General features: G+C 38.3%; 2 protein-coding genes across 2 annotated transcripts in view; one reads left to right on the forward strand and one right to left on the reverse strand.

Moving 5' to 3' along the window:
* Nucleotides 1-330, reverse strand: part of nek1 (NIMA-related kinase 1) — a 25,506-nt gene extending 25,176 nt beyond the window's left edge. The window contains exon 1 of the mRNA XM_038271653.1: nucleotides 189-330. The gene's annotated coding sequence lies outside the window, so the exon portion shown is untranslated. The remainder of the gene's footprint in view (nucleotides 1-188) is intronic.
* On the forward strand, nucleotides 223-13,375 carry fbxl5 (F-box and leucine-rich repeat protein 5). Its single transcript, XM_038271660.1, has 11 exons — nucleotides 223-381; nucleotides 988-1,203; nucleotides 3,002-3,097; nucleotides 3,249-3,444; nucleotides 3,541-3,726; nucleotides 5,871-5,996; nucleotides 6,248-6,402; nucleotides 6,488-6,570; nucleotides 6,712-7,422; nucleotides 9,230-9,378; nucleotides 12,574-13,375. The coding sequence occupies exons 1-11, from the start codon at nucleotides 298-300 to the stop codon at nucleotides 12,648-12,650; spliced, it is 2,079 nt and encodes a 692-aa protein (XP_038127588.1). The 5' UTR covers nucleotides 223-297; the 3' UTR covers nucleotides 12,651-13,375.
* Nucleotides 13,376-14,246: the final 871 nt, after the last annotated feature.

Genomic DNA, 14,246 nt, shown 5'->3' on the forward strand with positions numbered 1-14,246 from the left:
TAACTAATATACATAATTTCTTGTATACATTCTGTGTATACAAAAAGATAATAAAGTCTGTCTAAGTCTAAAGCTATCAATAAAGTAAAAAATAGTCCGGTCATACATTTAATTTATTTCATGCATTTAATCTATTTCGTAGTTTTATGAGATCTACAATCATATAAACCATTAAACGGCTTGTTTACCGTAAAACCCGCTCTTTCGCCGTGTCACGTGCTTGGCTCGCGCACACTCCGTCACACCTCCTCGTTTGATTATCACAGCAGATGACGCAGTGAGGACCAGTCATTGAATATGGCCCCTTTTCCTGACGAAGTGGATGTTTTTACTGGCCCACACTGGCGAATGAAGCAGTTGGTGGGTCTGTACTGCGACAAGGTGGGTATAAAGAAAAGGACTTCCAATATGTTTAGTTGTTTTGAACAAAAAGCAGCGCCCTGTGGTTCACAGGGGTGTGGACGGCCAGCTAGCACGCTAGCTAACAGGCGTTAGCCTGTTTGTTTGTCAGTGAGTCCGACTATCTGAGGTTTTTAGTTTGTGTATCTTTGGCCTTATTTAGTTGATGGGCTGTAAATTCTATGCTACGTTTCTTATCATCAATGTTTAAACTTTCTACATAACTGGAGCGCAGCTTACTTTGCTAGCCTGATGTGCAGTATGTTTTGTTATGCAACGTGTTCTAAATGTGACATCCAAATCTAAGTGTTTCATAAGACAGGGCTGAATATAATAATGGGATTTGAAAGCAGGCTTCCTGTGTCTGATAAGCTCATTTATGATGGCAGGTAATGCACTGCTAACCTAAGCGACCGTGGTTGCAAAACAGCTGTCATGTTATGCATGCTTCCAACTTATGTAAAGCATCTGTTATTATGATGTTTGAAGTCATCTGTGGGTTCGCGATTAATGCAGTTCCGCTAGAATAAAGTTTGCATTTAATAATTCCCGACCTTTTTTTCTGTTGTTGTTTTGTTTTCTCCACAGCTGTCCAAAACCAACTTTTCCAACAACAATGACTTCCGATCCTTTCTTCAGTCCCTATGCGTCACCTTCAAGGAATTCAAGATGCATGAGCAAATTGAAAACGAATATATCATCGGTCTGTTGCAGCAGCGGTGCTGCACTGTCTACAATGTTCACTCTGACAACAAGCTGTCAGAGATGCTGTCCCTCTTTGAAAAGGGACTGCAGAGTGTTAAGGTGAATATAAGACAAGTAGGCCTTTAAAGTCGCAGGGAAGTCGTATTTAAATGTCAGATCATTCTGGCTTAAACACGTATATTAATGTACTCTCTATCAGAATATATTGTCCCAAAATTTAGCAGGCCAATTAGTTATGCATCAGCTTGTACACCTAAATTCGGCCAATCATATATCAACGGTCATCTGTCAATCACATTTTTATAGCATCTTGATTCATATGTTGCAGCTAATATACACAACTATTGAAATAAGAATCATTTACTTTACCATTGAGTTACCTCCCAGTGTTCATGGAGATGGAAGTCTGTGTCTTCAGCAGGCGTAGAGCTAACAGAACTGGCAGCGTTGCGAGGCAAGGGCTCAAACATGTACGGCTCAAAGCCTTCTACACCAAACCAAGCTTCTGCTGCCTTGGCGTCCTCTTCCACAACATCTTCATCCCCGCTTTCCTCTAAATAAAAAATGTATGACGGAGGAGAGTCATCCAGGACCCCTGACACAAAACTCTCCTCCTCTTGCATGTTTATACTGTCCATAGCGTTCCTTGACAGTGTCGTTTTTCAGTCACCAATTCAGTGCCACTTGGTCCCAATGTAATTTCCCATTGGGAACCTACTAGCACTAAGTTGCTAACTGGTTAGCAAGATGCTTTTGAGACAGCAGCCACAATCAAAATTGCTTGCAAACCTTCCACCACAAAAATCCCGCCCCCTTGATAAACGATCAATCACATTCACTTTATTTACTCGTGGAAAGTCGGGCACCACTCGGGAGAATTCAGAAATGCAGCGGTTGGAACAGCCGTTTCCCTACGACTTATAGGTCCCACTGTGGGGAAATTCAGTGGCAAAGAAGCAGTAGGTTGAAGATGCAAGATTCTATTAAAAAGACCAACATTAAAAAGTTACACTGCACAGTAGAAAACAAAAAAAAGCAAAACTGAGAATATGTGATTTAGAATTACCTGGACTATTTTAATGTCATGTCCAGTTTGTAAGTGGCACTTGTACTCTAATGATGGCTTGGCAGAAATGAGCACTGCTCAGCTAATGGTGGGTTACTACTGTGTTATTAAATTTACTATGATATTTACCACACAACCTCTGCCATGCAAAAACAACAGCATCAGACCTGTTTTTTGTTGTTTTGCAACAACAAAAAACATGCCGTTTGTGAAACAATTTTGAGTTAACGTGTGTTTTTGCATATGATATAATCAATTGTTCCAATTATTTCGTAGCCATCCTTTAAAACAAAACTTTAGCTTGGGGTTTTAAGAGATTTTTTTCTTTATTTTGTCTCTCAGGATTTTATGAAAATAGAGCAGTGAGGAAAAAGCAACAGCTAAATGTTCTGGATAAATGTTTTGTAAATCGGAGCTTCCGCTTTGCTGGTTGCTTTAAACAAAAACCTCATTTTGGTTTGGATTGAGATCCTGCTTCCTTTCCAAAATAAGATTTGTTCCGTAGAGATAAACAGTTCTACTCTGATATATTTATAAATACTTGAAATATGTTTGATTTTTGCTCTGTTTAAAGAAAAGATATGGAACACTGGGTCATGGGAGGCTAATTAAAATATCTAATAATCTAGCTTCAGAAACCCAACAGCAACAAACATTTCACTGTTTCTTTAAGCCAGAACTTCCTTAAATTCAACACTGTACATTACTGCCTTTTGCCAACATTCTAAAATTGTCATTTTTTAACAGAATAAAAATGACAATGAATTGCGGAGAAAGGTTTTTGTTTAAGATTAACAACCCCCCAGATTAACTATTCATTTCTGATTCTAGAGTGAATATGAGCAGCTTAACTATGCACAGCAGCTGAAGGAGAAACTGGAAGCTTTTACACAAGATTTCCTGCCCCACATGAAGGAGGAAGAAGAGGTAGAGGACGCTCAGATTTTTGTTTATTTTACAGATGTTTTATTGATCTGTGTCTGTAATGATTGTCAAAGTTTATTGTTGACATTGTAAAATGTAGCTCAATGCATTTCTCTACTGCAAGCTGCTTTTTAACTAGTCAGATGTGTTCCAGGTGTTTCAACCAATGCTTATGCAATACTTCACATATGAGGAGCTGAAGGACATTAAGAAACAGGTGATAGCACAGCACTGCAACCAGCAGCAGCTGGACTGCGCCGCTGAGGTGCTGAAAGGCTTCAGTCTGTGGACACAGGCTGAAGAGCTTCAAAAGGCTTTTAAATATGCTGATCATGAGAAGACAGACTATGGTAAATAGGGTTTTTTCTTTATTTTTTTATTTTTAAAGAATGTAATGCATCTTTATATGCATTAGCTAATAAAGGCTCGATTTTGTCTTTTCTCAGATCTGGAACAGAGTAAAAGTTCTTCAACCCACATCTCCCAGCTTCCTGCAGAAGTGATGCTGAGGCTTTTCCATTACTTGGGTCCTGCTGATTTGTGTCGCTGTAGTCAAGTGTGCAGCGCATGGTCAGAGTTGGCCAAGGCTGGCTCATTGTGGAAGCATCTGTATCCTGTGCACTGGGCCAGAGGTATACTTTAGCTCTAACTTGTTTCACATAAAAAAAAGAAATCACTTTTAGGATCTGGTGATTTTATAGATTCATTTATTCTGCTGTTTCTATGAAAATGTTCTTTTATTTTAAAATATTTTCTTACTTATGCACTCTTTGAGCTTCCATAGGTCAGAAGGACATCGGCCCTGATTAACTAGCTCATTGGCTAAAACCACCAGCTGCAAACATTTTGAATGTCAAACTTTAATTGCTCCCAACTGCAGGAACTAAAACTGCTTTTTTTTACCGGCATTTTTACAGCTTGGATGTAGTTACACTTTTAATGCAAGTCAGCTCTCAGAAGTGATTATTGATTTCTATTATTTAATTTATTTTTATGATACAAAATTGGAAAAAATAGTAAATTTTATTTAAGCCATATCACTCAGCCTTACTTCCTTTAGTAAGTTTATGGTTATTTAAGTCATTATCATGCAAGCATTGAGTTATTTGTTGTTAAACCATTGATTTTTTTTTTTTTTTTGTAGTGATAGTCATTTGTTTTAAGATGTCCGCCTCTCTTACCAAAGCTTTGAACATGTGAGCAAAGCTTCTGCCCCTGAAGGCACAAATTCCTCCCAGCTTATTCCCTGATCATTTGCCTGGAGCATTCCATCTTTCAGAAACACGTCCTCTGATTGATTTATCACATTTAGTTTTGGTTTGGCTGAGAAATGGCAGTCAGAGGTACAGTTACTGGGCTTGTAGCTTGAAGTCGTCTGCGCTGGCATCAAAAGAATGAATGATGTTTCCTTTTACTTCAGTGATATCAGTAAACCGTGTCACACCAAGTTAGTGTCTACCTGATAGGTTGTGTCAGGTGTCCAATCCTCACCGTAACATGACCTGCTGGCTCTTAATGGCTCCATTACAGACATGTTCCATTTTATCAAATTCTTGCTCTTAAGAAGAGTAACTATTATTATCTTTATAGGCTGTTGTATCTGTAAAGGCTGGCTTATATCTTTACATTCTTTTATCTTGACCTTGAACCTTAAGCTGTGAAAATAATTCATGTTATCATTGGAATGTTATCGGCTTCAGCTTATTTGACTCCTGAGAGAGATACAAAAAATAGAAGTTATTTCTTAAACATTTACAGTATAGGTAAGAAAAACAATCCATATAGACATATATATGTCTCTTATATTTAACAACCTCATATTTTAGGTTTTAACAAGTCTTTACCAACGATTAAGATTACTCCTAATAAAACAACAAATACAAAACTGTAACAAGGTCGGTGAAGTTTCCTTAGTAATGAAGACATAAGCGTGACACTCTTTTCCCCTCTGTAATCCAAAAAAACAAAACAGGATCCTCTCTGTTAGGTTCTACCATTTACTTCAAAAATAAAAAATACTTTACAAGTATTAAATTTCAATAAAAAATGAAATGATAAAAGAAGATGAGGAGAAAAATAAATGAGGTAAAAAAAACTGTGGCTCCACTCCAGTTACCTGACCAACACTGAAGCAGAAGCCACTCTCCTCAACATGCCAGAAACCATCCAGAAATCATGCTCTTTGCAAAGAACCTCAGTACAATTAGAAAAATTAAATATCCTTACATATAAGAACCTTTTGTTCTCTAAAATTTACTTTAACTTATTAATGATTAGTTTTTATCTTATCTCGGGTTTTCCACAGGTCATTAAAAATCATTTAAAGTCATTAAACTAAATATTTTTATAAGTTAAGGCCTTTATTGGCATTAAAATTAATTAAATGTTATTATCGTGGCATTTAAAATGCTTTATTTAAAAAAAACTTTTATAAAAACAATTTCGTCAGATATATTTGATCAGATATAACTGGTTCCGCTTGGACTGAATTTAGGCTCCTACAGTCGAGGTGCCAGAAACGATTAGAGACGATTTTTGTTTTCTTTGAGGGAAAAAGAAAAATTGGGGAAACATATTCTTTGCATTTAGAAACGTGATAGTAAGTTTTTAAAAAAAATATTTGATCTCAAAGTTTAAAAGGGTTAAAGACGAGCGGGTGGGATTCCTTAATGAAAAATAGAGAGAGGATTATTTTATATCTAAAAATCTCAAAAAAACTGTGGGACCTGAAGAAAAAACAATGCCGTTTGTGTTTATTTTTGTTTTATTTCTTTAGGGGATTATTACAGCGGTCCTCCTGGGGATCTGGATCAGGAGCCAGATGATGATTGGGTGCAGAGCCGTCAGAACGAGGGCCGCGCCTATCAGGAGTGGGATGAGGATGCTGATGTGGATGAGTCAGGTGTGCTTTTTTCTTTAACGTTTTCATCACTGATGGAGAAATAAATAAATGTAACAAACGTATCTCCAGCATATAACACATATTTAATGTGGAAGCTGCTTGATAGGTGGGAAATGTCAGTTCTAGTTTCTACTAGTTCTCTCTAGATCCCAGGCAGAAGTTGGACAGACGTGTAGAGTCGGCATGTTTCAGTAGATTCCATTAATGTAACAGTAGAGGAGAGTTATTCTGTTTCTATTGTGCCTCATCAGATGTTTCAGGTCACACTAAAAGCTCCATCGCAATCAGCACAGCTCAGCGGGAGAAAAGGCTCCTAAACGGGATCATCCACCACCTTCTGCCAGCTGTCGGTCCTTCTGTCAAGTCTATTATTCTTGCTTATAGTTCTACAGTTTCAAGCAAAATGGTATGTGGAACTGCACCTTTTGTTTTACATCTTTAGCTTGTTTAGAACTACAGATCTGCTGAAAGTTTTTCTTTTTTATCGCCAGGTCCGCCAGATTCTCAGTCTCTGCCCCAATATTACACATCTGGACCTGACCCAGACTGATGTCACTGATCTTGCTTTTGACAGGTAAAACTTCAAACTTGGTGTTCATTTAAAACAACCTTTAATAAACTGTATGACGGCCGCTCAGTAAGGCCGGTGTTGAAATGATCACATGCCTGGTTATTAGAGAAAGCTAATTACTCTTCCCTGTCTCTCCTCTTCCAGCTGGTCTCATCTTGGAGCTTGCCTCTCTCTGGAACATCTGGATTTATCAGGTTGTGAGAAGATAACCGATCACACCCTGAAGAAGCTCTCCGTAGGTCTGGGCGACCTCACTTCCTCCATCAGCTCTGACAAACACTCAGACCGTCGGGCCAAGTTGCTTAAAAGCTGCCCGGTCCCCATTAAACTGATGGATGAGAGAAACCTGCACACGGTTGGGAGAAGGCAGCAGGCCTTTATTTTTAAACACGGGACTGGTCGTTGGGGCTCTGCCTGCATCCCAGCGCCGGTGTGGTTTCTGGACACTTCTGACCTTGCTGATATTGAAGACGCTGCAGAGTGGAGTCATCGCGGTGGGATGCCTTTCTCTGAGAGCCTGGCAGAGACGCAGCTGGTTGCGGGTTCCTGCTGCTGCAGGAGGAGGAGGCGGAAGCACAGGACTGGCTCCACCGCCTCATATTTGCATCCACAGTTTGCCATATCTGGGGACATGTTTTGTGGCCACTCCACCTGCTGCTCTAGTGACAAGGCCCTGAGGACTTTTACTGGGCCCCAAAGGGATTCAGGCACTGCAGAACTGAGGACTAAATGCTCCCCATCAGGGGTACTGGAGTGTCTGGAGTCTGAGAACAGGACTGACTGCTCAAAGGCCAAACGGTCACTGAGGTTTCTCAGCCTCTCTGGATGTTACCAAATCACTGATCTGGGTCTAAGGTAACGATCCTGCTTTGTTTTAAACTAACAATGACACGTTTTACTGGAGAGGAAATGATTTCTTGCTTAAATTCTCTTTTTATACAAGTGTACTGAACAGACTTTAATATTTAAATACAACAGTAGTTTGAGTTCTCAGAGGTTTTGGGAAGTAAAATTTTTTTAAAAATAACCAGATGAGTATATAAATGGGAACATTTAATGAAGTTATAGTTTGATCGCTGGCATTCCCCTTACAAATGGAGCCCTGCCTTCACCCCCCTCCCTCAGTGAGGTCTAGAAGCACAAGATCTATATCCAGCTATTTAGCAAAGATGCTGCTACATGGCTGTACATCTTATTTTAGGATTTGACCAATTAGATGAGCCCTTGAATGATATTACTTACTGTACATTAAGTTTAAAAAAAGGTATAAAGCTAATTAAAAAATAAAAAAATAAAGTTGAAAAGTTAATAAGCCTAGTTAACAATTATATTTAGGTTTGTAAACTAAAAATATAAGTGCCAGTATAAGCATTAATAATTGAGGAAAAAAAAATTTCTTTCACTTTTTTATTTTTCTTAATATATTTGGGGCAAGTTGGCTTTTCTTATCATTACATTTTATTTACATAACAAAATATTCATATTTTTAGAATGTTACAGAGGTAATAAGGTCTTGTCCTGGATTCCAATAACACTATTGGCTTGAAATTTTGATGTTCAAAGTATTTCAACGAGTGTCTTATAAAGGGTTAAAAAGAAGAGGGGGATTTTTCCAACTTTTCATTTTTCGTCAATTATAAACCTCCACTAATGCACTAATTGATTTCCATGATATTGATTGGAATGTTTTGTTATTTTACCCTATTTTTGGTAAATACTTTGGTATTTTAGACCCAGTTTTTAAAAAAACAGGTCGTTTAACCTTACAGAATAACTTCTGTTTATTTGATTTTTGTTTTTACACCCAAAAACACAGTTGCAAAGTTGACAAACTATTTAAATACTCTATTCTAGGGCTGAAACAATTAATTGGATTAATCGATCACTGAAATAATTGTCAATTATTTAAGTAATAGATTAATCGTTAACTGGAGTACAACGTTTCTTTAGCTGACAGAGCGACCCTCTTAGAGCAGAAGTTAAACCAAAATTAAGACAATATATAAACATTTTTTCATTTAAGGCAAAAAAAAATGTTTTCGTCTGCCAATATGCCCATCTAAAACCCCCTTAGGTGGAAAAGTTTTAGTTTCTTATTGTTTAATTTAGTAAAGGTTTTAAGGAACCTCTTGCTATTCGATTATCTCAAAAATGCCAGATTTGCAGAATAATTGTTAGTTGCAGCCCTAATCTATTCTCTTTTAGACCACTCCTAGCTGATCTATGTTGCTCCAGATGCTACTAAAGCAGTGACCCAGTTCCCAAAATCTGAACCTAATCTCATTATTTGTTGAACCTACAGCAGATGAGGACAGATTACTTTCAAAGCAGGTTTATAGCTGTTATCTTACACACCAAGGTCTGTATTCTATTGAAATAAAACCAGATAAAAGCAAAAAAAAAAAAACAAAAAAAACTGCAAAACAAACTGAAAATTAATACATAGAAACCTTGAATCAACTTTTTTGTAATCTACCTCAATCTAAGGTGTGGTAAAGAAGGTTCCATTAGTGGACATGGATTAGCTTTTATTCTACAACTGCATCAGTGCAGCTTCCATTAGGCTAAATCTGGATTAACTATATCTATACATGTCCTACAGGTCTGCATAGTTCTTTACCTTTAATGCTACTGAAGCTTGACTCCCTCCCTTATATTTCAGGGCTTTATCTCAGCATGGGGGGCTTCCTGTCCTGGAGCATCTCAATCTGTCTGGCTGCCTCTTCATCACTGAGGTGGGGCTGCAGGAGCTGGTGTCCGCCTCTCCTTCCCTCAATGATGAACACTTCTATTACTGCGACAACATTAACGGTAACACAAGTGAAGCTGCCAGAGGTCCTTTAATTTTTGCCTGCAACAAAATCCGTCTTGTTTATACCATCTAACATGTGCCTTGATGAAGACCTTTGCCATTGTTAGTGCCATATTCTCTGACCACTGTAAATGATTTGTCAGTAGATTTTATTACAGTATGCAGCAGTCTTTACAGTCAGGTAAGTATGAATTACAGCAGTGTCAGCCTGGGCCTTTTTATGAGCTTCATACCTGCAGATATTATTGAACTAAAGGTCACTACATTTCCTGGAACCGTAATCCATACCTCTTTGCTTTTTTCCCTCAAGCTACTGCTATGTAGAGCATAAATCTGAAGTAGAAACTACCTCTGTAGTCCACAGCTCGTCTATGAAGGCCTTTTGTTTGTTGGAAGACATCAGTGCAAGATTATTACGTTTAATTAAAACCAGACAAGTTAAGCTCATTGCATAATCTGCTAGAGCCAGAGTTCTTGTTTTGTGGTGAAAAGCATTTTGTTTTGCTTCCGAGTATTCATACTTTGCAAGAAGTTTAGCTGCCAAATTCATACAAACTGCAGCGTATGTCAGACCCACAAAGAAAACACAACAACACAATGGCAGAGGAGGGATTTTTCTGATTGATAAGGAGGAGAGCACAATCTTTATATCCAGATGTATCATAGAAATGTTCATGTTTCCTGACAGCCGATCCTTAAACTTTCCATCCAGTTGTAGGTACCAGATCTGCTCTGAGCCCTCCCCCTTCTTATTATGTCATCATACTACAACACCATTCGGCCAAACTTTATTGCACCCGTTTCTTAAGAATCAGATCCCTTCTGAAGTTTCAATAGATTATTACCTATATTTGCTATCACTTTAAATTTCATTGGCGAACTAAAGTAACCGGAGGTAGAAAACAATAATTCCCAGTCTTGAAGGAAAGTACTACCTTCTAAGTAGGACTCTACCATTTAACAATGTGACACAAAGCATCACAGTGCTTATTCTTATTCTTTTAATTAGAATCAGTGAAGGAAAATTAGAACATAAAAAAAAAAAGACTTTCGTATAGATTTTAGACAAAGAAAACAAAAAATATTCTACTTGTAGAAAAGAAACACTGAGCCTGGTTCTGCTGGGGGTTTCTTCCTGTTAAAAGGGAGCTTTTTCTCTCCACTGTCGCTACAAGCATGTTTAGTGTGAGGGATTGCCTTTTTTAGTCAATGAGTCGATGCAATCAACTGGTTTCCTTAGAAAACTTTAAATCAATCTTACTGGATGATCTGGTGAACTGTAAAGCGCCTTGAGATGACATGTGTTGTGAATTGGTGCTATAGAAATTTACTGAATTGAATTGAAACGGTTGTTATTGACACAATTTTAAAAGTAGCTTAATGTGGCTAACTGACTGAGCTTAAAGAGGCTAACCTGTTAGCTACTTAGCACAGCTAGACAGCTCTCCCCCTTTATATCATGGTCTTGCAGTTAACTATTTTTTAAGCCTAATCAATCAGGTAAAACTTGATCAGTCATTAGACAGGCTAGCATTACAGATGCTCCTGATCCTGCACACGGATGGACGCTGCATTATTATCGTTGTCTGGGCAACCAAAAATTTTCTGTCTTGTGGCAATGTTCACCCAATCATATAGCGCCCACGTCACTGGCATGCGCAGGGCCCGAGCTGATCTGGTACCCACACCTTAACGGATCACTGTATGGATTTCCAGACCTAGAATAAAAGGCCGGGGGCTATACGATGTCACTTTGTTCTTGCAGCTGTGTGAGCAAGAGAAAAAAATCTTCTGGCTGAGTATGTAAAAGGCTTTAGGGATACAAGTTATATGGTGTAAATCAAACACTGAGTCAACATGAACAGATTATCAGGTGAGGGATTAATGAAGTTACACTTTATTACCAAAAGTAGTGAATGACATCATGGTAAAAGGCATGTTTATAGCACTATAAATTATAAGGACCCAGAAGTGTTTCACATTCCATTCATTCACCCCGAAATCCCACATCCTCCATCACCGCTCCGTCACCGCTCTGCCCTGCAACCCCTCCAGACCGCCTGCGCAAAGCAGAGTCTACAGCCTCCGCTGTTCCTCCCACCTTGCCCCGTGCCGAGTTCTTCGGAATTTGAGGAGAGCATGCGCGATATAATTGCTAGAATTCATAGGAGCAAAACATGGGGAAATTAACGCTTAATTTAATATGACAAATATGAAAAAAAATCTACATCAGCATGAAGCTGAATGTAATTTCCTATTGGGAACCTACTAGCACTAACATGCTTCCGACAAACCAGCTACAACCAAATATGCTTGCGAACCTTCCGCCACAACAATCCTGCCCCCTTGATAAACTACCAATCACATCCACTTTATTCACTCGTGTCAAGTCGGGCACCACTCGGGAGAATTCTGAAATGCAACGGTTGGAACAGCCGCTTCCCTACGACTTTAAAGAAATAAATAAAAAGGAGCTAGAGGCCTATAAGAAGTCAAGAAATATAGCGATCAAGTCGCTAAGTTGACAACAGTGTACAGGACAAACCCCTACCTCCTGAGCCGCTGTCTTAAAAATCAGTAAGGTCAGATAATCCATTTGCTTTTGCATTTAGCTTTGCTGTGGAGAAACTTGACTGGCCTACAGAGTCCTAAAGTCAGCCATGTAGATAAAACACCTTTGGGCTGAACTAGAGCAGATGCAGCAATTTCTAACAAGGACATACCCCTAAACTTTATTTCTAGAGTCCTTATGTAATGGTTAAAGTTGCTACTGTGGGCACAGTAGTTCATTAGCAAATTGTTCTTGTACATGTAAACATAGACCAATGCTTTTGGTAATATAAGTACTTTCTGTGTTTGATTGTCCCCAAAGTTTAGAAAATTTGGTAAGAAACTGACGTTCAAAGATGTTCCAGACATCCTGATTTTCTTTGCAAAGAAAGATAAAAAAACTTAACGTCTCTAGAGGCATCAAGCTGGGTAACCATGGGAACGGGTTGCAAACAGAATCTCCTGATTCCCCCTGCATTATTGCATTACAGTCAGACCTTGACCACAAAGACGAAGATCTCTGGTTTGTGGTTTATAATGCAATAAATTGTAAGACCTTTATAAAGTGTGTGAATGCATCTTTGGAGCACAGTATTTGCTTTTCAGTTTATTAGCAGCTAACCAGCATGTGACTTTTTCTCCAGGTCCTCATGCCGACACGGCCAGCGGTTGCCAGAACCTGCAGTGCGGTTTCCGAGCCTGCTGTCGCTCTGGAGAGTGACTCAGCCCCTCCGACGTTCTCCTCTCCCTATCGTTGCACTTTATCCTGGCAAAACCATTTACTGTGTTTTGTCATTTGTTTCTTTATGAATATGTAATTAGCTCCTGCTATTTCCTTACTACTACTACTACAGTGGAGATAATAGTTTAGAAAGAAGAAAACTGGGTGCAAAAGTACATTTAGATTCCTTTTGGTTTAGGAAAAACAGGGGCACAAGGTTCTAAAAGATTTCAGTTTTGTCTCAAGCTATGGAAATTTGTATGTAAATTCAGCTGCTTTTGTAGATAAAAGCAGACAGTTCCTCAATGTTGGTGTATTCAACTATCCTAAATGTGCAGATCTCTGTTTATGCAGGAGCATGCGGGTTATTCACAGAATCGGCACCTCGTGAATCAACTTCTAAAATATGAAGAGAAAGTTCTGGTTTGGGATCCAGGCAGAAAAGACATAGGAAATAGCAGATGATGTTGCATTAGTGGTTGGGCTCTTCAGTGTTCTGGACATTCAGCTGTCCTGTAAAGGCTATTTTTTTCTTTCTTTATGCACTCCAGTGGGTAAAAAGAACAAATGTTAATATGAAAGGAATCCTCAGCACCATGTCGGAGGGTCTGCGGTCTTTACAGCTTTATGATCCTGCAGCAAGATTTATCTTCTGGTTCTACAATCTTGCATGAGATCTGTTGAAATTGTTGACTAATAATAAAACTTTGGAGTTGGTCACTGCACTCTGTCTACTGTGTTCTGAAAAAATTTTCAATTGTTTCCCACTGTGGGCTGTCCTCAGTGGTCATTAAGGAGTCATTTGGTGTCAGTTGTTTAGAAACTAGCATAGAGCTAAGTACAGGATCATCTCTGAACAGAGGCTGCAAAGACTGGTGTTCTTACAGGAAGATGATGGGATGGGCTGGATTAAAACATCTTTATTTGGGTGTTGGAATGGCTCAGGTTAAATATAAATCCAAGAAAGAACCATTAAACAGATTGTTGAAGCGTTTCGATACATGACTGAACTGTATTGATGCAGCCTTGATACTGTCTCACAGAATACTGACACCTGCTGGATCTTTAAAGACATTACAGGCAGCTTATTTGACAGAGTAAACTGAATTGATTTGATGACCTAGTAAAATCATATAATTTAAATTATTGTAGGCTAAATTGTATTATTTCATATCTATGCTTAAAATGAAATAAAATCTTTGATATTTTTATATGCAGCCAATAAATGTAAACTTATATCATGACGTCAAAATTTAGGCGATGCTTGTGGACCAAGATTTTAAGTTATAATTTTAAAACAATAAGTACAGTAAAACGGTAAATAAACTAAGAGTAAATTTCAAATGACCTTTAATTCACATAATTTGGGTGATAACTGTAAGGAAAAAAATGACACAACGAAATTCAATTAAAAAACGCCATGGCTGAAACTTCCCTATTTAGGGCTGCTCCAAAATTCTTGATAATTTTAATGATAAACCGCAAAAGATTAGATATTTTTTTAGCACATGCATCACGTTGACAGATATGTTTTGGAACAGTTTAGTGAATCAGTCAGAAACAACTCCTGTATCGGTCACATGACTTTCTTGAACC

This window comes from Cyprinodon tularosa, unplaced genomic scaffold (assembly GCF_016077235.1).
Source record: "Cyprinodon tularosa strain WSP-4 unplaced genomic scaffold, ASM1607723v1 ctg802, whole genome shotgun sequence".
NCBI lineage: Eukaryota > Metazoa > Chordata > Actinopteri > Cyprinodontiformes > Cyprinodontidae > Cyprinodon > Cyprinodon tularosa.

What these genes read in the sequence shown, in the direction of transcription:
- fbxl5 (XM_038271660.1), top strand. Translation starts at nt 298, where the DNA reads ATGGCCCCTTTTCCTGACGAAGTGGATGTTTTTACTGGCCCACACTGG. An exon ending in TGCTGATGTGGATGAGTCAG is followed by an intron (nt 5,997 to 6,247) that starts GTGTGCTTTTTT and finishes GTGCCTCATCAG; the next exon opens with ATGTTTCAGGTCACACTAAA. An exon ending in TTACTGCGACAACATTAACG is followed by an intron (nt 9,379 to 12,573) that starts GTAACACAAGTG and finishes CTTTTTCTCCAG; the next exon opens with GTCCTCATGCCGACACGGCC.